Source organism: Rattus rattus, chromosome 5 (assembly GCF_011064425.1).
Source record: "Rattus rattus isolate New Zealand chromosome 5, Rrattus_CSIRO_v1, whole genome shotgun sequence".
NCBI classification, from domain to species: domain Eukaryota; kingdom Metazoa; phylum Chordata; class Mammalia; order Rodentia; family Muridae; genus Rattus; species Rattus rattus.
The window spans coordinates 55,236,102-55,260,217 of record NC_046158.1 but is presented as its reverse complement, the minus strand read 5'-3'; the positions used below and the strand labels follow the sequence as shown (position 1 = coordinate 55,260,217).

Below are 24,116 nucleotides of genomic sequence, written 5' to 3'. Positions count from 1 at the left end.
TTTTGAAACATAACAGTGTCAAGCCCAGATCTGACTGACCTCGGCCGAGGTGTTGTCCCGTGTTGAACTGCAGCATGGATTGCATTCTGTGGTTTTACTTAGGAGCCACACTAAAGGAAAAGCGCAGTCTTTCTGTAATGTGGCAGAGGAATACTGAGTGAGAATGAAATTCCTTATTTGTAGGACTGCCCCCCCCCACCCCATCCCCAACAAATGACTTTTATTTGAGTCTTGGAAAACTTGGCTACCCTGTTCCTCCAGTCAACAATTTTCTGGTTTATAATTGATGCTACTTCTTAATCTAAATTTCGACTTCAAAGCCCACAGGTTTTGTAGCCCCTGCCTGTGTTACTTCAGTATAACTCCTTACGTTTGGTCCAGTGTGGGAGTATAAAGTCTCATGAGGCCCTCAGTCATACTGTGAAGCAAGCAGACTAGGTCTCTAGTTTCTTCAAAATAAAGTTGAGGGCTGGAGAGATGGCTCAGCAGTTAAGAGCACTGGTTGCTCTTAACATACATTTGTAAATGTACTCACATACATACATTAATTAATTAATTAAATAATAAATAAATAAATCTTTTTTTTTTAAGTGAATAGTTGAGAAGTATTTCGTGAGTGTCTCTATTTGGGTTGCATCTGCACAGCGAGAGTGAGGCAAGTTACTGTAGGGAAGTGACTGCGTCAGCCGGGGCTCTCCAGCTTCTCTCAGCTACAGCTGCCCGCAGGAGCATGTGGCACGCACACCAGCTAGAGTGTGCACCATCCCTCTGCTGACCAGTTGGTGGTTATATTTGAAATATTTTCAAGTGTAGCTTTTAAAGGTTAAGTGAACAAACTCTTCTCTGAGGAAAGAGCGAAATATTTTCTAAGTTCCTTATGGTTTTAGAGAAAATACAAAGCCAAGTTTTAAAAGGTGTTAAGGAAAGAGGAACTGTAAGTAGAAAATGGGTCTTTCCACCTCATCTTAATAACCAGGGCCCCCTGAAACTTCTCATAAAAACAACAACTCTTTCAAGTTTCAACTCTTAGGATTTTATAATACATTTACATTTAAATGTAGCATTATAAAAATAAAATCTTATTTCTGCTCTGTACAATTCTCGAGATCTACCACAGACCACTTTGTGTTAGTTTTCACACCACACTCTTGCCTACTTGAAGCTGTTTCCCACCGTCTCTAGTGTGACATTTAATGGGTATTGGTTGGCTCTCTGAAGTCATTTTGATTCAGCTGCTGCTACCATGCTAGATTCTTCATCATTCTTGATGGTGTCATCTGGTCCTGATGCCCCTGCTCAGTTCTGCAGTACGTGGCCCTCTTGGGTAAGGAGTGGCATTGCCCCTCCCCAGCTTGCATCCACGCTGAAGTCTGTTTAACGCCTCAGCCCAGGAGTAAGGCATCCTCTCTGGGAGTACTGCTTCACCATCCTGAAGCCTCCATCTCTTACAGCCTCGCTCTTTCTCTGTGCACTTCACTGTAAGGATGGGTGTATGCTTTCTCCCCAACCCCATTGTATAGAAGCAGGGACCGAGAGAAACGCAGAGAGAGAGAAAGAGACGCAGACCATCGGAAACGGTCCCGGAAATCCCCGTCTCCGGAAAGGAGGAGCCAAGACCGAGGAGTGAGCCAGAGTTCTACTCAGGAAGAACCGACATCAAAGAAGAAGAAGGATGAGCAGGACCCGCTGCTCACCCGCACTGGGGGAGCGTATATTCCTCCTGCAAAGCTCAGGATGATGCAGGAGCAGATCACGGATAAAAACAGGTAAGCGGATGTACCACATCCCCAGAGCAAAGATGGCCTCACTGAACAAGGAGAGAGTAAGTCATTAGCTTTGGGTGGTGAGAGTGCACTTAGTTTACCACGATAGAGATGTAGGCCTCTTGTCTTTCTTACTGCAGAACTGTATACTGCTTGTTGTGATATTACCTCATAACTTGTCTCATGTTTCCTATGTGTGTGTGTGTCTGTGTGTGTGTGTCTGTGTGTGTGTGTGTGTGTGTGTGTGTGTGTGTGTGTGTGTGTGTGCGTGTGCTCCCTACATAGTTGTGTCTCCACACATAGTGTGTTTGGAAGCCAGAGGATAGCTTTGAGGCACCGTCATTTATTTCTTTCTCTTTTTGAGACTGGGTCTCTCAGTGGTCTGAAGCATGCCAACTGGGTCAGGCTGGCGGGCCAGCAAGCCGCAGGGACACACCTGTCTCATCTCTGCTACCAGCGTGCTGCACTATGCCAGGCACTTTTTACATGGACTTGAGGATCAAAGTTGGGACCTGGTGTTTCTGTGTGTGTGTCAGAGCTGGGGTAGTTGAAATGTCACACGGGAGAGAGTGGGATGACCTCCATCAGTGCCAGCTTCATCGCCTAGGTCTGTGGTCACAAAGGCAGCACAGAAGAGTCAGTGCAAAGCGTCTTTTTCAATGGTGAAGAAAAGTGTTAATATGAATTATTGCATCTTCGGTACAGTAGGCAGGGGAGAGTTAGCAATATATGCAAATTTAAGCAGGTCTAGGGGAAAATTCGTACATAGTGGACGTCTGTCCATGGGCAGAAGGTACAGTAGAAATGCAAGAGGAGGCTAGGTTTTTCTTCGTGGAGTGACAGCTCCTGAGCTGGGAAAAGTCGTTGTGCTTATCTTCCAGTTTTCTAGGTGGTCATGATTATGCATGAGCAATATCTTACTGGCTAGGTTAGTTACTAAGTCACAGATCTGATTCTCTAGAGACAGGGACTTAGGAAAGTGTGTGGAGTGGGGCATTGATTCACTTTTGCCATAGGTGTGGACAATAAGAGGCAAAGAGTTTGATTGATAGAGAATTTTGAAGGAACAACAAAATATCAATTGCAAGTCAGTCAGTGCCTCTCATCCTCCCCATTGTTTGTGGCAGTTCTTAGCAATGACCTAATGACTGGGTATCAGTGACCCAATACCCGGCAGCACTGACCTCACTGCTGCTTTCTGCAGGGGCTGTGGCACGCCAGCTTTCTGTAGCTCCTACATGAAATTCAGGCAGTCGGCTCAAGAGTCTGGGTTGGGAAAAGTGCGTTTTACTTTTATTAATCCCTACCTAAAGTTTAGCATTTCTACTGGAAGTGTAACTCTGGTATATAACGCCAAATAGTGTGTTATGGATACTGCGTAATGTGGCCATATTACTTGGAATTCAGATTGATACTTGGCTTCCTCCCACTTCTTGTTATTTTCTGTCTGAAGATGCTCAGAGCACACTGTATCAGCCTGTTCTTTTTTGTGTGCGTTGACGACTATCTCAAGATCTGTTGTAACCTTTTGTATTATATGCATTTCAGGAAGCCTGCTAATTTCACTAGACTTCAAAAGAAGCATATAGAGGAAAAGGCTTTGGTTTCCTACAGAGAGATAATTATAAAAATCATAGATTTTAAAGAGCTTTAAAAGACCTTATCAAGGGCACTATCAAGTTAAGTGTAAAAAAATCCAAGTGAGGCTGAAATGCCCAAATGTAAGTTAAGGGCAGCACAGCTATGCGGCCCTCAGCAGTGCAGCTGCAGGACAGCTGCATTAACAGCAGGCCTTTCAAACGCTCGGGGTCTCAGTTCCGAGGTCCCACCTGACTGTCCCTTCTTTTGGTAATTTTTAGCTTAGCATACCAGAGGATGAGCTGGGAGGCTCTGAAGAAATCCATCAATGGTCTCATCAACAAGGTCAACATCTCAAATATAAGCATCATTATCCAAGAGCTCCTTCAAGAGAACATCGTCAGAGGGAGGTAAGTAGCCATTACCCTGTATAGCTCATAAGACTTTTGTAAAGAAACGTGCCGTCTCTGTGAACAATGAGCGCTGATTCGTTATGTTACTTCATTTAAAGGTATTTGTGAATGTTTATTGGAAATGCATTTTTTTTTAAAATGTAGGCTGTTAGATAAGTTAGCCATATTGTTCAAGGTTAATAAGCCAATGCTTTCTGAGATTTGCTATCATGCCATAGTTTTGCACAGACATTTACTAAATATCTCCAATAATTTAAATCCATGAGGCATATTATTAAAATATGCTATTTCAAAATACTTTAATTTTTTTAGTTGACATAAAATCTTTACACATTTTTTATTAGCAAAGTGATACTTTGATTCTGTGTTGTCACGAGTGTTGGGATTTCTTCTTTAATGCTGAGTGGCATTACGTTGTCTATCGTTGGCCTGGCAGTCCGTTTGGCTCTGTGGATAATGCTGTAGGCGTGTGTGTAGCTCCAAGTCTTAGTGTTTTCCCTACGGTCTGCAGTGCTGTGCATTCCTAGTCACAGTCCGTGTGTGTTCCGTGTTCCCTGTTCTCGGCCTCCTGGGAAACACTTCCTTTGGTTACTTTTACGGCAGCCATTTACAGGTATGAGATAACACATGGTGGCTTTACTCTGTATTGGTCTGATGCTTCATGGCAGCTTCTCCGTATTGTCTTGAAGTGTCCATTTAGATGTTTTGCCGATTTTCAAAAGTGGGTTGTATTACTTTTATTACTTTTATTATTTGTGTTACTTTTGGCAGATATTTTGGATATTAGCTCCTTACCAGATAAATGGCCTGCAGATCCTTTCCTCCATTCTGTATTTGTCTCTTGACTTCATTGATGGTTTCTAGCACTGTTCAGAAGCCTTTTAGATCAATGCAGTCTCGTTTGTCAAGTTTTCTTGGGTTACTTTTGGTTTGGGAGTTCTATCTAAAAATTTATCCATCCAGGCAAATATCATGGAGCCTCCCTCCTAGAAGTTGGACGGATTCTGTTCATTGATCAGTCTAGGTTGTTTTGTGTGTGTGGCACAAGACTAAAGCATGCTCTTATTCTTCTGCATGTTACTGTCTGCTTTCCCACCACTCTGGAACACACTGCCTTTATGTCAAAATACAATTAAATAAAAACGTGTGAATTTATCTCTAGGTGTTTTGTTCTGTTCTCTGTTGCTTTCTGTTAAGTTTTGTGGCAGTACCATGCTGTTCTGATTACTGGAGCTTTGTGGAGTAGTAGGTTTTAAATCAAGTAAAAGGTGCCTCTTGCTTTTTCTTCTTTTCCTGAAGATTTTTTGGCTATTTGTATTTTTTATATTCTATGTTAATTTTAAGAGTTTTTCTTCTGAAACATGCCACTAGGATTTCGGTGGGTACAGTGAATCCGATAGGTACGGCAAGCCACATGGCTTGTTCCTGGTCTGGAGGCAGAGATCCCACCTCTCTGCCGAGACAGTCTTCCCTTTAGGTTCGTTACTTGGTCTTTTATTCCAGTTCACATTCTAATCAAAGCAGAGTGAGGAGGAGAGATGGCTGGGGAAGATAAACAAGACATTTGAAGGAAAATGAAGGGAATCATCATTTCTTATTTGAATTCAAGCAATTGGTGGTTTTTTTTTCTTACTTGTTTTAAAGAACTTGTTTTATTCCCAAAAGTGGGAATAAATACACATATCTCTTAGCTTTAAATCTGAGTGCTGTCTTCTTGTGTGATTTCGCATTACCTTGATTGTAATCATTGAGGATTAAGCTCAGGGCAGCATGTTGTTGGGGAACAGAAGGTTGGCCAAGAGCCTCCACTGTCCTTGGAGATGGCAGAACTCTGTCCCCTTCACCTGGGAAACAGGCCAGGCAGGCAGAGGAGACAAGTGGCCTGGCTGGCTTCCGTCTTAATCTAGGTTCACTTCCTTCTCTCTTCCTGCAGCTCAGGAGTTGTCTCTGTATTGCTTGGAATAATGTAGCTTGCTGTATCTCTCTCTCTCTCACCCATGCACATAAAGGCACAGCTCACGGTGCCTCTACCACTGTGTTGCCTGTCGCTTCATCTTAGATGGTCATGCCCTTACCTTTGTCCTCTAAACCTACAGCAGCAGAAGGAAACAGCCCAGAGCTGTGTCCCAGCAGTTACTGTCTATAAGTGGCGGACCATGGCAGAAACTTTACGCTGTGTAAATTTTACACTCTTAAGCAACTTTGTTTTTAAGCCACTATATTTTGGTTTTGGTTTATTTAAATTTTTTTCATACAGTATATTTCAATCATGTTTTTCCCTGCCCTGATCCTTTAAGTCTGATTAGATGAAATGTGAATAGAAAAACAGTAATTTGATTAGAGAGAAGTTTTTGGAAAAAAAATTATCCTCGTTTTATTTTACAAAAAAAAGCACAATTTTATTTTCATAAAAGCATTTTTTAAAATGGATTGTTACCAAGATGAACTCTTCCTAGAAAACAGTGAAGATTTACTTTTGAATGGGCTTCTTCTAGTCATGATTAGAACATAGTTCTCTTGAGCTTGCCTACTTTTCTAAACAGCTTGTCTGACTGTTGACTTTTGCTGTGTTTTGCATAGAGGACTGCTGTCCAGATCTGTTCTGCAAGCACAGAGCGCTTCTCCCATCTTCACTCATGTTTACGCAGCTTTGGTGGCAATAATCAACTCAAAGTTTCCACAGATTGGAGAACTGATCCTCAAGAGACTAATTCTTAATTTTCGAAAAGGATACCGAAGGAACGATAAGGTGTGTACGAGTGGCTTGTAAGTAGCCTGTCGCGTGAGGTTATTCCAGTAAGCCAGCATCAATGTGAGGACGTGCGCTGACTTCACGTGTAAACCGCTCATGCGGCTCCGGTTCCTCTGGCCGCCAAGCTGATGACCTTCAGCTTTCGTAGCTACTTCATGTCGCTATTCCTGAATGAGAATGATTCTACATGTTAGAGACCATGGTAATCCACTATAGCTTTTATTGATACAGGAAAACTATGATAGTTGATGGGGTAACTGTCTTTACTTTGCTTTTTCAGCAACTTTGCCTGACTGCTTCAAAATTTGTGGCACATCTTATTAACCAAAATGTGGTAAGTAATTATCCTTAAAGCCTCATCAAACTCAGTGGCCAAGACCACGGTCTTGACGCCATTTCCCTTTGTCACTGTTTGATCATCTTGGCTGAGATTTCACTTGTTTTAAGTGCACCTAATATTCTTATATAGAGAAAATCTGTGTGCTACAAGGTATTTTGTTAGACTGATGAGGCTCAATACTGTGTGTGCTCACTGAGCCACTTAAGAGCACTGGCTGCTCTTTCAGAGGACCTGAGTTCAGTTCCCAGCACCTGCATGGCAGCTCACAACTGTCTGTAACTCCAATTCCAAGGGATCCAACACCCTTATACAGATATACACACAGGCAAAATACCAAAGCACATGAAATAAAAAGTAAATCATTAAACAGTGATAACAGCTACATCAGTAGTCATGCATATCTTTCAGTGTTTTGTTATTCACTTGTTCACTGTTTTTGTTACTTACTAAATGTTATATTGACTTCTCCATGGGTATGTGTCCTGTGGTGTGGCACCAACTGCCGTGCTCAGCCTAACACATGAAGCACATGTGAACACATGGTTCAGGGCCCTCTGATGCTCATCCCTCCCCATCATCTCATCAGCAAAATGGGTTTTGTTTTCCTTCCCTCCTTCGCCCTTCCCTCCCTCCTCCCCTTCCTTATCTCCCGGGTGGCTGTAAGCTCACTGTGATGTCAAGGATGACCTTGAAATTGTGATCCTCCTGCCTCTGCGTTCTCAGTGTTTGGATTGTAGCCCTGCACCACTCTGTCCAGTTTATGCAGTATTGAGGATCAATCCCAGGGCTTTCTGGACGCTAGGCAAGCATTCTGCCAACCAAGCTACATCCTCAGCCCCTGTTAATTTGTTTCAAAGTTACCTATGCATTCGCTAAATATAGCATATAGGGAATTTTTATAATAGTTCCATTTCATTAATTTTTAGAGATAAAGAATTGAGGTAGATTCATTTTTATATAAATTTGTTAGGTTTTGCTTAGTCTTCATTATGTGTACATGCAACAAAAACTACATTAAACTTAATTGAAAATGATAATCACTGTTAAAAAATTTGACAAAGAAAAAAGTCATCTTAGTGTTATAGTCATTTATATTTAGGCCCACCTTATGAAACAGAGGTTAAGTGATTGGCATGTTTAAAACCCATGTAGCTTTATGTCATCCTCCTCTTTATACTAAGTGCTTATCCCAAGTGTTTGTTCCCAAGACCATCATGACCTTTGCCTACAGATACATATTGTGAAACACAGTAGGTGGAATAATTTTGATCTATTTTGAGTGCATATAATGTCATTCGTTTGATTTTAATTTCCGCATTCATCCTCTAGTCTGTGGAGTATTTGCCTTCTACTCCTCCTTGGAAGTAAAACTGCCCCTGTTCATGTCAGAGACTCTCCCGTGTGCCATCACTCTCACTATGATGCCCACTGTAACACTGAAGTCTCGGTCTTCCCAGTGTCTGGTCTTGGAAATCTTTTACATTTTAACCTAATTAGTTGCCATGGGATTATAATAGTTGGTTACTTAAGAGCGGGAAACAGATAACCTTTCTATAACAGCAAATATGTATTTCTGGTTTTAAAATTTTACTAGTTTACCAGAGATTTTTGTCACTAGCACCAAATAGTTAAAATATTAACCATTTCACCTCAATTAGATGTAGAGATTTTTTAATAATGATGTATGACTAACGCCATTCCTCCCTGTATACCCCCCTCAAAAATTAGTATGTTGCTAATTGGACCCAATGTAAAGATGTTCTCTAGAATTCGGGTTCAGATTGCTCTCTAAGTACCTTGCTTATAAAGATCTATGGATGACGGAATGAGCTATAGTTCATCCTCTCAGAGCAGTCCTTAGTACACTTTCACTCTCACTCTACAAGGCAGTTTATAGTGTTAACTTTAAAATATGGACCAGGTAAATAGTTTGAACTGTGAAAAGGAAATAGGCCAGGACTCTAGCTCAGTGATAATGTGCTTTACTGGCATGCATGAGGCCCTGGACTATTTCCTAGTACTGCCATCCAAAATGGAATAAATAAGTAGATAAAAAAGAAATATTCACAATTCATCATCAATAATCTTTAAAATATTTTATGGTTTGATGTTTGTATGGCTTTGGGCTATTTACTATTTAGTAGAATTACATAGTAAATTGAATTGCAGAGCAGATATAAAATGTTGCCACCATGTAAAGGATAAAGAACAGAAGCTTGAGAGGTGGCTCAGTGGCTTAGAGCGCTGACTCTTTGGGAGGACCTGAGTTCTATTCCCCGCACTCATAACCATCTGTAACTTCAGTCCCAAGAGAGCCAAATTCTTCTTATACATAAGTTAAAATGAGTCTACATGTAATCATGAACCAGATACTTCTTTCTGTTCAGTATTGTGAATTAAAGAAATGATCTATAAAATTTTAAGTTACATGATGAAATTTATAGAAAAACAATTAATATGTGCATTATGATCATTGTAGAGCACTGATTTGTGTTCAGAAGCTTGTCAGTAGTACATTAATAGTGTCTCTTCCCTGTCTGCATTCTGTTAAGGCACATGAGGTTCTATGCCTGGAGATGCTCACTTTGCTGCTAGAGAGACCAACAGATGACAGTGTTGAAGTAGCTATCGGCTTCCTCAAGGAGTGTGGTCTCAAATTAACCCAGGTGTCACCAAGGGGAATCAATGGTAAGTGTATATTCTTGGTTCTGTCCCCCATGAGGTTTCTCTATGTAGAACAGGCTGGCTTTGAACTTAGATCTACCTGCTTCTGCCCTCTGAGTGCTGGGAATAAAGGTGTGCACCATCATGCCTGGCTGTGTATTCTTACCAGTTCTTATTCTAGTATTAAGAGTGATGGTTTTTTATTGTCTTTTCCTTCCTTTTAACTTCAGCAATCTTTGAACGCCTGCGAAACATTCTGCATGAGTCCGAGATTGACAAAAGAGTCCAGTACATGATTGAAGTGATGTTTGCTGTACGGAAGGATGGATTCAAGGACCACCCTGTTATTCTGGAAGGACTTGACTTAGTGGAAGAGGATGATCAGTTTACACACATGCTCCCCTTGGAGGATGACTACAATCCAGAAGATGTTCTTAGTAAGCCTGGGTATGGGAAGCAGCAGCGGGACACCAGCATGTCAATGTAGAAAATAAACACCTAACTTCCTATTTATTTTTAAGATGTTTTCAAGATGGATCCTAATTTTATGGAGAATGAAGAGAAGTACAAGGTTATTAAAAAAGGTATGTAAGATTTGACAAGTAGCTTGGATCAGTAGAAATAATGCATATTCATTAAATTGAAAGGAACATTGATGGCACTGATTATCCCCAGACAGAAGCTCAGCCCCAGTGAAGCCTGCTCTTCGCTTCCTCACGTGTTAACTCTCTTTGTATTGTTTGCTCCTGCAAGGAGTTCATTCTGAAGGCTGTAGTTCTTTTCCCCTTTGCTTTCCATTAAGTTTCCCGTGTCTTAGGAAGTACTCGTGTATTACCAGGAACTTTTATCAGGCTTTTTTCTGTAGCTACACTCAGTGCCACAAGCCGATACGCAAGTGAGTGCTATTCTCTGTGGACCTGCCACACTTCATTGCTGATGAGCTGGTTACTGTTTGGATGTCAGTAGTGTGCTGTAAAGCGTAACTCGGGACACTTGGTGTGTTTTGTCTTTGCCATTACCAGTAAGACAACCTGGAACAAATTATGTTTGATAAAAAAGTTGGGTTACTAGAGGAAGAAATGATTTGTATTGCTACGGGAAGGTGTTTAGACAATGGTAGCATTGGGAATTCCCCACTGATAATCTCGGTCAGGTATGGTCGTGATGGCTTGTGGCTTACTTTGGGTTGTAGTTTTACTTGAGAACAGCTTACGTATGATCATATGTGCATTATGATCATTTCATTCTCTGCTTTATAGTTAGAAGGCTTCTGAAAGTCTTCTGTTTCTCTACAGTGCATTACAATTCTTATATCATGGACAGGTTTCTCTCCTTTAATTCACACTCTTAAAAGCTTTCTGTTGGCAAATGGAGCTGGTTCCCTTTCTGCTTAGACTTTCGTTTCTTAAGCCCATTCTTCCTTTGCTTTTGGACTTCTTTCCCTACAGTTTCCCTAAATCTCACCCCCAACCCCCACCTATCTGTAATGATTTCTAGTTTAAACTTGGGAATCTCATTAGAATCTAGGCAGTTGGCCAGTACATGGATTATGCTTTTTTATTATAGCAGTTCTCAAGTTCTGTGGTTTTGAGATTTCTTATACTCTATAAAATTAGACTTTGTAGAGCTTCGATATGTGTGTGTGTGTGTGTGTGTGTGTGTGTGTGTGTGTGTGTGTGTATTGGTGTTTGAATATTTACATACTAATTCATTTAAAAATAATAAAATGAAATATAAACATAAGCAACATTTTTATGAAAATAATATTTAAGCAAATGAACGTAAGGAGAAGGTGACATATTTTTGTGGACTGTGCAGTGCCTGGCCTAAAGGAGATGAGTAGTCTCTCCTGTGTTCTGTCTGCTGCAGCTCATTCTATGGTTTCATTTAGATACTATAGTTAGAAAGGGGAAGTATTGTGATAGCTTTTGCAGATAAGTATGTTATTTCTCCTTGATACAATGTCAATATTTAACTTAGTGCGTTCTTAAAAATTGATTTCATTCAAAATTTTAAATGATGTCAGTGAATTTTCATACTAAGTTAAATGTTAAAAATCTTTGGTATATGTCACTTCCAATAGATCATTAAGCTATGACTCACTTTGTAACATGTTATTCATTTGGAACATCCTTGCTTCACGATGATGATGATGGTAATGGTGATGGTGGTGATGATGATGATGGTGGTGTGTGTGTGTGTGTGTGTGTGTGTGTGTGTGTGTGTGTGTGTGTGTGTACACGCACACTAATATGAACATCCTCAAAATCAAGTTAATGTGTTAGGACATGATCAAAACTCACATTTGTTAATGTTGCAACCTGTCTCCTCAGAGGAGTTTGTTCCAGTGTTGGGAAGCTATTGAAGGATAAATACATACTTTGTAAAAATTAGATTTACTCTTACAAGCTTAAATTGTATCATGGTGGCAAATACTGTTTGTTGCTGCTTTTAAATTGAGAGTGTCATTTTGTTGCATTTGAAAATGCTTGCAGAATACCTAACAACATGTATGGATGACACTGGCTATTTTTTTTCAAATAAAAGTAAAAAGGTTGCTACTTTATCTTCAACTAAGGCAGTTACCCCAGCTTTGTGTTTTAGGGACCCACTACACTGTAGTCTCTCTGTAATATAAGTGCTTCATTGTTGTTCAAGTATGAGATGTAATAAAATGTCTATTTTATATCTTCATCTAGGGCATTTATAATTTAAATAGGCTTTTTTGTTTCCTTACTGCAAGTGTGGCAGAAAGCAGCATTGATTTCCAGTCCATTTTGGTGTCTTGATTTGTGCTTAGATTGCAGTCATTTTAACCCTATTGCTCTTGTCTGTTACTGTAGCTAGCAATTCAGTGAGAGGGCAGATAATACCTTAGAGCTGTGAGGAAAGTAGTGTTGACCTCATCGGCCACTGACAGGTTTCAGGTTCCCCCAGGGAATCATAGACTCTTCGCTGAAACCCTGTTTTATTCATCTGATGAAATCCAGTTGCCAGTGCCTACAGAATTTTGGGAAAATGATTTTAAAGGAGAGAGAAAAGAGGATACTGTAAACTATCAGACAGCTCATTTGACCTTCATCTTTAGTAAAATGTTCTCCTGGAACTGGCATAAAAAATGACCACAGCAGGAAGTGAGCACAGCTTTGGTAATTAGCACCTCTGTGTGACCCAGGTGTGCTTGTGTATTGGGTTTTTCAGCATTTGGGAAAGCAGCAGGAGTGCCTGCCTTCCTACTTTTGAATACTAAATAGTTTCTTCTTTTCAAAGTCTGTTCTGTTGCATAATCAGCTAGACACTGAGGTGTTTCCTGGAGTTGCATTTGTGAGAAATGGTTTTAAGATTCCTTAGATAAGGGCGAAGTAGGAGCTCTGTAGTCTTAGTAAAGGATCGTTTCTGCAGCATGATATTCTCCGCTAACAGTAAATATGTGACTCCTGATTTACACTGCTCTGCAAAACATGAAGAAATTAGAAGTTCCTAAAAGTGAGTTAAAACTACGATAAATGAGAAAGTGCAGTGCTGGTGAGCGATAGCAACACCACAGGGCAAGATAGGACTGTGCGCTCTGTCATTCACACTGTTCATGTCCTAGATGGTCTTATGTGATCTTTCATGTACGTTCATTTAGATCTAAATAGACGTTTTATTTAAGAAATAATAAAGTCACGATTTTACCAACTTTGTTTAAGATGTTTAAACTTGTTTTAGTTTTATGCATGAAATACTTTGAATTGACTGTAATACGCAATTTAACAATTGTGTTTAAATTTACAATTTTCATTCTACTTATTTAAAGTGAATACAGAATGATGCGGGTTCCCCTCCTCTATTACTCCGTGTTCGCTCTTAACTCTGCATGCCTGTGGCTTTAGCTTTCATCGTAGACTGCCCTCTTTCTGAAGATCGCATTTGAGCTTCCAGATGCTAGCTGTAAACTCCAGGTCTTTTCCCTTGCCTTTTCTGTCTTCTTTCACTCCCTTGTTTTCATGAGCATGTTTTATCTAGTAAGGAATGCCGCAGCTTCTGAACATCAGGTCATTCTAATTGTTGTCTTGCCATAGCCTGACATTTGTGTGGTTATGTGTGTTGGAAGGTAAACAGTTAAAGTTAGATTCAGTGAAATGAGATTAACTTCTCAGAATGAGGCACATGTATCTGCTCATTAATTTTTTCTTCTTAAATTTACTTTGATTTGTAGAAATCCTTGATGAAGGAGACAGTGACTCAAACACAGACCAGGAAGCAGGAAGTAGTGAAGATGAGGAGGAGGAGGAGGACGAGGAGGAAGGAGAAGAGGAGGAAGGAGGTAAAGTATGGCCGTAAACACTCTGGAATGAAGTGAATTCTGAGGTACTGCTCGAGAACGGCTTTCTCCCTTCACTGAGAAAGGATTGTGAAGGATGCCCTGGTGTTTAGTGGGAGACGACAAGGGATACTTTTCAGCACCTTCTTGGACAGAAGGCTATCCCCCACAGTAGGACACCAGTCCCTAAAGTATTAAACACGGACATTCATTTTCTCCTAAGAACGTAGCTTTAATTCAATATTTTAGACTTTCAGTTCTAAAGGTGCATTCATGTTGAGGGTGTGTGATTTATTAACCTTGGCAAGTGTGTGACAGATGTGAGTGACTAGATATTTGCTGTTCATTTTGGCAAAATAGAGTAGGGAGGCCAACAGCTACATTTGTACAGAAATAGGTTCATGTTCTTCTTGGGCTCTGATTACATCACAGAAAAACAAGCTCAACCTTTACTTTGGTTGAATATCAGTAACATAGCAGCACACTTAAGTCAGGCATTGCTTACATGAATTATACATCTGGAAATATTAAAAGTTTATCTTCTTTTTAGGGTAATGTATGTCTTACAGTTAGATTGTTGTTCTGTACATTTTATAAAAAAAATAGATTGGATTTCTCCACTTTATTTTAATAAGTCAGCTAAATTTCTATGTACATTTCCCTTTAGAATTTCTTTGTCTTATATGGGAGTACTGTTTAAGATAATAATAATTATGTATAAGACAAGTTTCCTTATGTCAATTAACAGATTTTGTACACATCCACACGTTGGACAGAGTCAACGTGCCAAAACCCATTGTTCTGTTAAACTGAATTTCAGTCCATCCAGGTCATCTACTTAATCAAAATTGCTAATGACTCTAGAAATAATATTCTATGGAGCATCAGCATCAAACAACACCTTCTATGATGTCTAAATGAGTTTGTAATATAGAGACAAACAATTTTTTTGGTGTTGTTGTGGACTCTGATCCAACAAAATGGTACAGAAGACCTACAGTGACTCCATTAATCCTACAGATACTGACTTACAAACAATGGTCTATTTGTTGAATGTGGTCATAGAATAAACTTGTATTTTTATAATTGTTATGTTTAATTTATTTCAGGACAAAAAGTAACTATTCATGATAAAACAGAAATCAACCTAGTCTCGTTTCGCCGTACAATATATCTTGCTATTCAGTCCAGGTAAGATCTTTTACTTTTTATTTTTGGTAAGAGATGGGTAGGCAGGATTATTTGTACAGTTTAGAGTGTAATGACTGACGATGACATCATCTCAACACTTCCACAGTGCTTGCTCTGCCCTCTCCTCTACCAGAGCTCAGAGGTCCCAGCACATCTGTTCTGTCCTTAGAAAGTAATGTGTCTTTACTTAGTTAAAAGTCCGAATTGTGCTACCTGAATAGGAGCTGTTTTCTTCTTAGTGGGTCATTTCCTGTAGTTAAACCTTAAAAATGACCAACTCTATTAAAAGCTATCACAGTATTTGTTAATGAAAATTCAATGTTTCTTTTATGAATGTGATTTTTAATCCTGGTTCTAAGTTGAGAAGCAAGATTACTATGCAAATGCAAGTGGATAGAAATGGAATTGGGAGTTACACTTTGGAAAGTTTTGATGACCCCTGAAGTAGTATTAAGAAATTCCAGGATATCATGAAATTAAATCTCTTTCCTTTGAAACCTATGTGTTTGATTTGAAGAGAAGTGCACAAGATCTGTAGATGCTTAATCCATCTGTCATTTTGCATATGAGTCAGCCTATTGATTTACGTGTTTACATTTCACACAGGAGGAGGGCTGTTTTCTCGGTTTTGGTTGTTGGTAGGTTCTGTGTTTCCATTGAGCTCGATGATGTCATAGCAATAACAAATCATAAGTAAGAGTCATCTTGTTTTCATTGTCTAAAAACTTAAAATAGAGGAACACTAAACAGCAGAATACTGATTAGAAAGATGCTTTGTCTCTCTTGACCTAGACCTTTGTCTTTTGCATGTAGAAAGTACTAGTTTTTCTGTACAACCAGAAGTTGAGAACGTTTTTGGTTTGACAAGTCTGGTGTCCTTTTCAGACATCCACCTTAATCCTCAGAAGCAGATCACTCTCATGCTGTGTCGGCACTGACTGGGAAGAGTTTCAGTGCAGCTCTGAGTAACTGTCTGGAAGAAACCCTTGTTTAAGTCGCCTTCATTTTGCTAATCTCTGATTCCCAGAATTACCAAAAGCAAAAGCACCAAGACACTAATGGCAGCCGCTCTTAGACATAGCCCTTCCTTGTCGTTGTGCCTGTAGACCTTACATGGCTGTGTTTAAGACTACCAGCCCATGCAGTTATCTGTGACAGTGGATGCTAGACTTAAAAACCCACACATACTACAAGAAAGGTACAAGTGATCAGTAGATACTCTTTGCAGGACTTAGAAATGACACTCTCTGCTGATAAGATCTCATAAAAATGCTCCTTATCAGATATCTAGACAATGAAATGCTGTCATTGCTCACCAAAAGCAGAAGTGGATTAACTTTTTTTTAAGCAGTGGAACTGAGCATTGAATTTTATTAGGTTCACAAAAACATTATTGTGGCTAAACTCCTTACAGAAAACCTCTTAGAAACATGAGACAAAGGCTTTTGTCTATTGGAAAACAATAAAGGGAACAAATGGGTGATCACTAACTAAAATACATGATTAAATGTCTGGTTTGTGGCTCCCTTGGAAATGGAGTTGGTCGTGACTTGTTAGGACCGTAGAAATGGTCTGATACATGTCAGCTTGGGGACTAAGTAGACCACACAGAGCTGCCTCTGCCATCTGGAAACAGCAAATCAGCTCAGGACGTGACACTGCACCTCAGCACTGCCCGCCTACCCCGAGGAGGGTGGATTACAGATCCCTGCCCCCCTCTTAGCGCGCTCGCATGCATGCATGCATGTGTGCGCGCCTGCGTGCGTGCGTGCGTGTTTTCTGTTTTCTAAAGTTTTTGTAGCGTTCAGCTAGATGAAATGAAGTGACTGAGTCAGGTGATGTGAGGGCATTTCCTGTAATCTCTTGGGGGAATCTGGGATTCTACAGAACTGAGGACTGAACCTGGTTATGCTCCGTCTGTCCACCGAGCAGCTGTGTTGCAGAACCTCCCTTAGTCGGTTGACCACTGAACTGTTCAGGAATTGGCATTCTAGATTTCTTTTGCTGACAAGCTTGCTAGTCTTCCTTTCTCCATGCTGCTGTGACTCCTGGGTTTCTCTTTCATTAGAGAACATCACAGGAAGAGCTGGCTTTTGCTGAGGAAGCCGAAGCATCCTCCTCATTCTTGTTTCTCAATGGTGCTCAGTGTTTGCATTTTCAAAAGTATATCACAGGGAGATGGACTGCAGTGTCCCTGACAATATAGTTTCTTAAATTGGACACATTGACATATCAGTTTTAAATACTACTTCAGAACTGGCATTGGGTTGCATTTAACTTTTCTTTTTTTTTTCTTTTTTTCTTTTTTTTTTTTTTTTTTTTTTTGGTTATTTTGTTTATTTACATTTTAAATGTTATCCCGCTTCGGGTTTCCCTCCTAAAACCTCCAATTCACCCCCTCCCCCTGCCTCCACAAGGGTGTTCCCCACCCACCCACTCCTGCCCCACTGCCCTATCATTTCCCTGTGCTGGAGCATCAAGCCTCACAGGACCCAGGGCCTCCCCTCCAGTGATGCCAGACAAGGCCATTCTCTGCTACATGTGCAGCCGGAGCCATGGGTCCCTCCATGTGTACTCTTTAGATGGTGGTTTAGTCCCTGGGAGCTCTGGGGGGGTCTGGTTGATTGATATTGTTGTTCTTCCTCTGGGGTTGCAAACCCCTTCAGCTTCTTTAGTCCTTCCCCCCAACTCCTCCATTGGGGTCTCCATGCTCAGCCTGATGCTTGGCTGCAAGCATCCCCATCTGTATCAGTAGGGCTCTGACAGCCTCTCAGGAGACATCAAGCACTGTCAGCAAGCACTTCTTGGCATCAGCAATAGTGACTGGGTTTGGTGGCTGTATATGAAATGGATGCCCAGGTGGTACAGTCTCTGGATGTCCTTTCCTTTAGTCTCTGCTCCACACTTTGTCCCTGTATTTCTTTTAGATAGGAACAATTCTGGGTTAAAGTTTTGTGAAGAGTAAGTGGCCTCATCCCTCAATTGGGGGCCTTGCCAACCTCTACAGGTTCTCTCTCCCCTTTGTGGGGTGTTTTAGCTAATGTCATCCCTTTTGGGTCCTGGGAGCCTCTTGCTTTCTTGGCATCTGGGTCTTTCTGGTTGCTACCCCAGTTCCCCATCCCCCACTGCTACACACCTCTGTTCAATTTCCTAACTCTGTACCTCTTCTCCATCTCCTCCCACACCTCATTCTTCCCCCAACCCCCTTTACGTTTAACTTTTTGTTACCCCACCTATGCTCTGGAACTGGCTGTGCTACCAGCCCCTTTCAGTGCAACAATCATGTCAACATACTAATTAAGGAATGCACTTTTATAACACTTATTATTGTTTTAAAACAGGAAATAATTTTGTTTGGCCACTTAAAATATCTAAAATACTCAGCAGAGGTAATTCATGTAGTATTTATAACTAATGTAACTTTCAGAATCATTCATACACTTTAAAAGAAGTAAGTATATAGGTATGTGTATATATGTGTGTGTATATATATGTGTGTGTGTGTATGTATACATATATATGTATGTATATATATGTATGTATATATATATATATGTGTGTGTGTGCGCACATATACACACTGGTACATTTATATGCTTGCTTATCTGCAGTTAATTGTTTTAGAATATTTGCAAAATGGTTGAAGCATTGTTGAAGAAATATTTTGACACTCCAGAATGAATTCTGTTTCCATTAGCAGTTATTTTGGTCCTTTCAGCCTCTTTCTAGCCATGGGTTTACCTGTTTGGAACAGAGGATTATATTGTGTGGCCTTTGGGCCTGGTTTCTACAGAGCAAGGTTTAGGGTTCCTCATGCTGGAGTTGCTTACACCTTGTCATTTGTAGGGTTAAGGGCTGTTCTCTGCGTGCTGGAATATTATATATATTTAGAGTTAAAACAATAACCAAGTAATATTATGACAGGTAAAGAACACTTTAATTTATTTATTGTGACTATCTTGTCTCCATAGTTTAGATTTTGAAGAATGTGCACACAAGTTGCTGAAAATGGAGTTTGCTGAGAGCCAAACAGTATGTCAAAGCCTTTTTTTCTATTAGGAAGTACATATTGATTATTTAAATGTTTAAGGAGGTTAATAAGTTTTGTGAATTGAAACAATAAAATGATAAATACTTATATAAATATAAGTTTTTATATTTATATAAGTATTTATAGTCCAAGTATTTATAGTCCTCAGTCCAAGGCTGAGGACTCCTGGGGTTCTCTGTTCTGTGTGCTAGTAGATCGCATGGTCTGTCGATGGCACACTGGAGTGTTAGTCTCCAAGCACGGTTCTTACCCAGAACCTCTGGGTGGTTTCCTATGAGCAAATAAGGGCACAGGAGGACTTTGTCCTTACTTCATCCCTGTCCTATGTATGCAGTCAAGAATTATGTTGATAGGAACTGCAGCAATCACATTTGTGCTCTAGTTGTGTACAGAAGCATTTGTATTATTTCATTCATCAGTTTATTCACAGGAAAAGAAATTGATTATAAACTTTGTGTCAGACAGAGAGCAAAGGGTCGGGGATTTAAGGATGCACTAAGTACCTAAGGTCTTCCAGTAGCCTCATGGTTCTTTTTTTTTTTAAGATTTATTTATTTTATGTATATGCGTGCACTGTCACTGTCTTCAGACACACCAGAAGAGGGCGTCTGATCTCATTATAGATGGTTGTGAGCCACCATGTAGTTGCTGGGAATTGAACTCAGGACCTCTGGAAAAGCAGTTGGTGCTCTTAACCACTGAGCCATCTCTCCAGCCCCACCTCATGGTTCTTAAAAGTCTCATAGTTGTATTGTAAAGGGTCAGAGCCCTAATGCTAAGGATAAAGACACCAAGCTGAATAAGGACTTTTACAACGTTTTTCCTAGTTGTCATCGTATATTCTTTTTGCAGTGTTTTTCCTAGTTGTCATCGTATATTCTTTTTTAGTCTTTGGAACCTTAGCCCAGGCTTTGGTGGAGTTGTTCCTCACATCTTGTTTTACATGTAATAGACCTGCACAGATGGAGTAGTGAATGTATGTGCTCCAGTAGGCTGTTCCGTTTCCAGGCTCTTGGTCCTGAGCTGTGTCAGGATTAGATGATCATCTACAGTGATTGGTACACTGCTGCAGCCCCACTTCCTGTTTTCATAAGTAAAGCTTTATTGGGGTAAAAATGGAGCAGTATGCCCATGCTCACTGACTGACTCTCCCCCCCGTTGTCTTCATACCACAGCAGCAGAAGGAATAAATACTTTTGGCCAATATTACACTGGCCCTAACCTGTAAAATAATTAGTGCTTGGGTATTTATAGGGGAAAAAATTCTCAATTCATTACTGAAATGCTGAAATTTTATAAGACCAAATTATTTTCAAATTACAAAGGTCTATTTTCCTTTTTAGTCTGTGCAGTCTATACACTAATAACCATTCCTGTATGTATTCTTGACTATAGATGATATGTCAGCCTTAGAAGGAAATAAATCAGTAAATTAACCTTTACAATTAGAATTGACACTGAAATTACTATGTGACCATGTTACACTCGAGGAATGTAATTAAGTCATTATGAATTTTATTAGTGCTAAGCCAAATGGATTAGAGCTATCCTAAACATATTTTGATTACTATTTGGAAGTATCCTAGTGCATCTATTTTGTATGCTAATAGACTCAGATGTTTAATTGATAGGTTAAAAAATTATCACAAACTATAGATAATAGTGCTTATAATTGTACTTAGTTTAGGGGTTCATTCTGTGAGTAGCTCTGACAACAATGGCATTAGTCTATTACTGCATTTTGCTGAAAATATGATTAACATATTAGACAACACAGTATTAGTAGGAAAAATTGAAAGTGAATTTTATATTATGTATCAGTTTAATCTAATGGCATAATTTAGAAAGGCTTCCAGTTTTCAGTACCAGATGAAATTTTGACAAAGTGTATCTTTCTAGAACTTAACCCATTCATAAACATTTTACTTAATTGGACTAACTTGTGACTGGTTTTCTTTTTTCTTTCTTTGTGTCTGAAAGCACTCTCATGTTTTAAAGTGATGTTTCTGTCAGGGCTGCTTCATGGTAAACCATCTGTCTCTAGAGCAGCACTGTGCAATGGAACTTTCTTCAGTGAGGAAATGTTCAATGCTACCCTGTTAGGGCAGCAGCAACTGGGCACATGCAGCTGTTGATTGTGCAGGATATGCGTGCTATGACTAAGGAGCTAATAGTTTTAAATAATTTAAATAGCTGCTGGGAGCTAATGGCTATCATGTTAGACAGTGCAGCTTCCTGTCTACCCTGCTGTCCTGTGTTTGTACTCTGGGGTTTCTGACACAGATTGCTTGCTTACATAGATTACATAGATATAAATGATGATTTGTATCTTTTCTTTTTACTGCTAACAATTTTTGCTTAGATTATACCTTAGTGACTGTGACAAATTTTCAGAATAGTTAATAGAAATTTTAAAAATAAAAACTTAACTGAAGCTTTACTCCATGTAGGCTCGTTTGTACTTGAGGATGAAGTGTATGAAGTACTAATACATTTGTAAAAATGTAGACATTCTTCCACTTGCTATGTTACCTGAATTATTTCCTCATGGAATTGATGTCTGCTCCCTTAAAATTATGTCAGGGATTATTAAACCATTCTTGTCAATTAATTAGATGTCAACCATTTGTGATAGTAGGTTTTCTTATCAGGGGTTTATTTATTAGTTCTAGCATTTTTCACAGAAAGGCTTTCCAAAGCAGTTAAATTGCTGGTTGAACAGTGTATTTCAGCAGTAACAGGGTTGGTCCATCCATCTTCAGATGTCCCTCTGTAGATAGGTCTATACATAGAGTCCATTCTTCTGTGGGATAGACCTGTACATAGAATGGCCACCCCCTGTAGGTAGGTCTGTGATCAAATATTTATTTCAGAACTTAGAAGATTGAGTCATCAACTTGTTCCTCTCTGTTCTTCTATTTTTATTTTTTCTCCTTTTTTTTTTTAATCAACTAAAAGGTCATTTACGTTGAAAAAGTGACCATTTGTCACTTTGTAAATACTTGTGTTCTGTTTTTTCCATACTATCTAAATTTAAATTTAATCTAAATCTTAGGTATTTGTGTTGGTGAAAATAAATGTAAAAGAATTCCACACAGAAGTCTTAAAAGGTAGAATCGTGTCATGGCTTGACCTGGTTCGTGCCCTAAATTGTTTAGAAATGATTCATACTTTTGATTTAGAATGTCATTTAATCAAATGATCGTAAATAGCTTTAGATAGTATCAGCCAGTCTAAAGTCTTTTTAAAAATGATAAACTTGACATTGAGTTTTTAAAATTAATTTTTCAAGGTTTTCAACATTTTTTAAAGTTTAGTTTGAAAACACAGTCTCTGTGGTTGTGGTTGTAAATTGTCATATCACATAGCTCCATTGTGTTCTGAGTCATTAATGCAAATTGTTTTTCCAAACAGAAAGAACTCTGCAACATGATACTTGATTGCTGTGCCCAACAAAGAACCTATGAAAAATTTTTTGGCCTGTTAGCTGGGGTGAGTTACAGCCTTGATTTTCATGTCAGGATTTAATATAAATTCCAAAAGAATTCCTAACAATATAGTGAATTAATGACTGTACTTTGTGGTCTGGTCTATCCTTAATTAACAACATGTTTTGTTTTTTCCCCTGTAAGCACATTGTTCCCCTTTCTGTTTACTTTCCCACATTAAATTTGTTAACCATTTTCAACAACTTCTTGAAATTATAAATACTTTGTAACAATTTCCCAATACAAAACAACTAGATGGTCTTCAAAAACTGAAAGCAATTATTAAAGTCAGAAACCTGTTTAAGCAGCACAGGGTCAACATGATTAAAGAAATGAATAGATGTTTATTTTTAATTGTGTCTCGTATGCGTCAGGCATGTGCCTGTGAGTGTAGTACTGTGTAGGCAGGCAGAGCCGAGCCGTCTCTCTCGGGCTGGAGTTGCAGGCTGGCTGGAGCTGCCTGACGTGGCTGCTGGGAGCTTCACTTGGGTCCTCTGCAAGAGCATATGAAATCCATCTTTCTGATCCCTAAAGCATATCTATAAACTATTTACAAGGCAGATATATAATGCAGAATGTGTCTGTTTAGGATCAACTTAATGTATAACTATATTTTAACATATAAATCCAGATAGAAATGTATCTGTAACTTTTTTGAACCACAGAAAGATAGGGTGGTAGAAGTCTCTTGTAGGCGTCTACAAACATTTACCTTAGTAAGTTTAGGAATAGTAAGTCCGTTGTATTGACCCTCGGTTTCTGCTGGAGTTGACTTTCCGTTTTCTTCTCTATAGCGGTTTTGTATGCTGAAAAAAGAGTACATGGAATCATTTGAAAGTATATTCAAGGAACAGTACGACACCATCCACCGCCTAGAGACAAACAAATTGAGAAATGTCGCTAAGATGTTCGCTCACCTTTTATACACAGACTCACTTCCGTGGAGTGTAAGTAATTGGATCAGTGTTTGCTCTTCATTCCTCATCCCGTTACTGTCACCTATGCATTGACTGTGGCATGGCCACACTTATCCTGTCAGTAAACATAAAGTAAAGTGAATGGATAGTGCACTTTGACTGCAGTTGCTGTCTTTGAAACACATCCATGTAACATGGAATCAAAAGGCTTAGTCACACACTATGCGTGTGTAAGAAATAGTGTAGATCATACATAGCAGCCCAGACCCATGATTCTTTTCAGTAGTGATGATGAGCAGTATTTTCAGGGAAAACATGATGTATTTGCATGCTTGACCTCTGTGTGCATATTTGTCCATACCTACATAACAAAGGAGAGACACATATCCCAATTTTGGAAGCACTTGTACCTCAGAATTATTGTCCATATTTCCTGAAAGAGTAACTTTTCCAAAGTTCCTCTAATTGAGACTCGAGAGAAAGGATTGTTCCAGGAAGCTATCTATAATAAGTAGGCACTTTTGTTTAAGCAGTGGGAAGGAGATCCTGTGATCTTTCGTAGAACAAAGAAAGGGATTCTTAATGGGGAAACGTACACCAAATTGAGCATTTATCCCATGTTCATTATGGAATTACCATTCACTCAAATGCTG

At 39.4% G+C, this 24,116-nt stretch overlaps 1 protein-coding gene across 1 annotated transcript in view; it reads left to right on the top strand.

The window, feature by feature from the left end:
• Cwc22 (CWC22 spliceosome associated protein homolog) overlaps positions 1–24,116 on the top strand; it is a 49,707-nt gene that overhangs the window by 14,949 nt on the left and 10,642 nt on the right. Inside the window, exons 5-16 of the mRNA XM_032903551.1 lie at positions 1,521–1,766; positions 3,623–3,751; positions 6,335–6,503; positions 6,787–6,840; positions 9,399–9,534; positions 9,741–9,947; positions 10,032–10,094; positions 13,712–13,819; positions 14,926–15,007; positions 18,979–19,039; positions 22,473–22,550; positions 23,341–23,493. Of these exons, the coding sequence (XP_032759442.1) occupies positions 1,521–1,766; positions 3,623–3,751; positions 6,335–6,503; positions 6,787–6,840; positions 9,399–9,534; positions 9,741–9,947; positions 10,032–10,094; positions 13,712–13,819; positions 14,926–15,007; positions 18,979–19,039; positions 22,473–22,550; positions 23,341–23,493 (1,486 nt within the window). The remainder of the gene's footprint in view (positions 1–1,520; positions 1,767–3,622; positions 3,752–6,334; positions 6,504–6,786; positions 6,841–9,398; positions 9,535–9,740; positions 9,948–10,031; positions 10,095–13,711; positions 13,820–14,925; positions 15,008–18,978; positions 19,040–22,472; positions 22,551–23,340; positions 23,494–24,116) is intronic.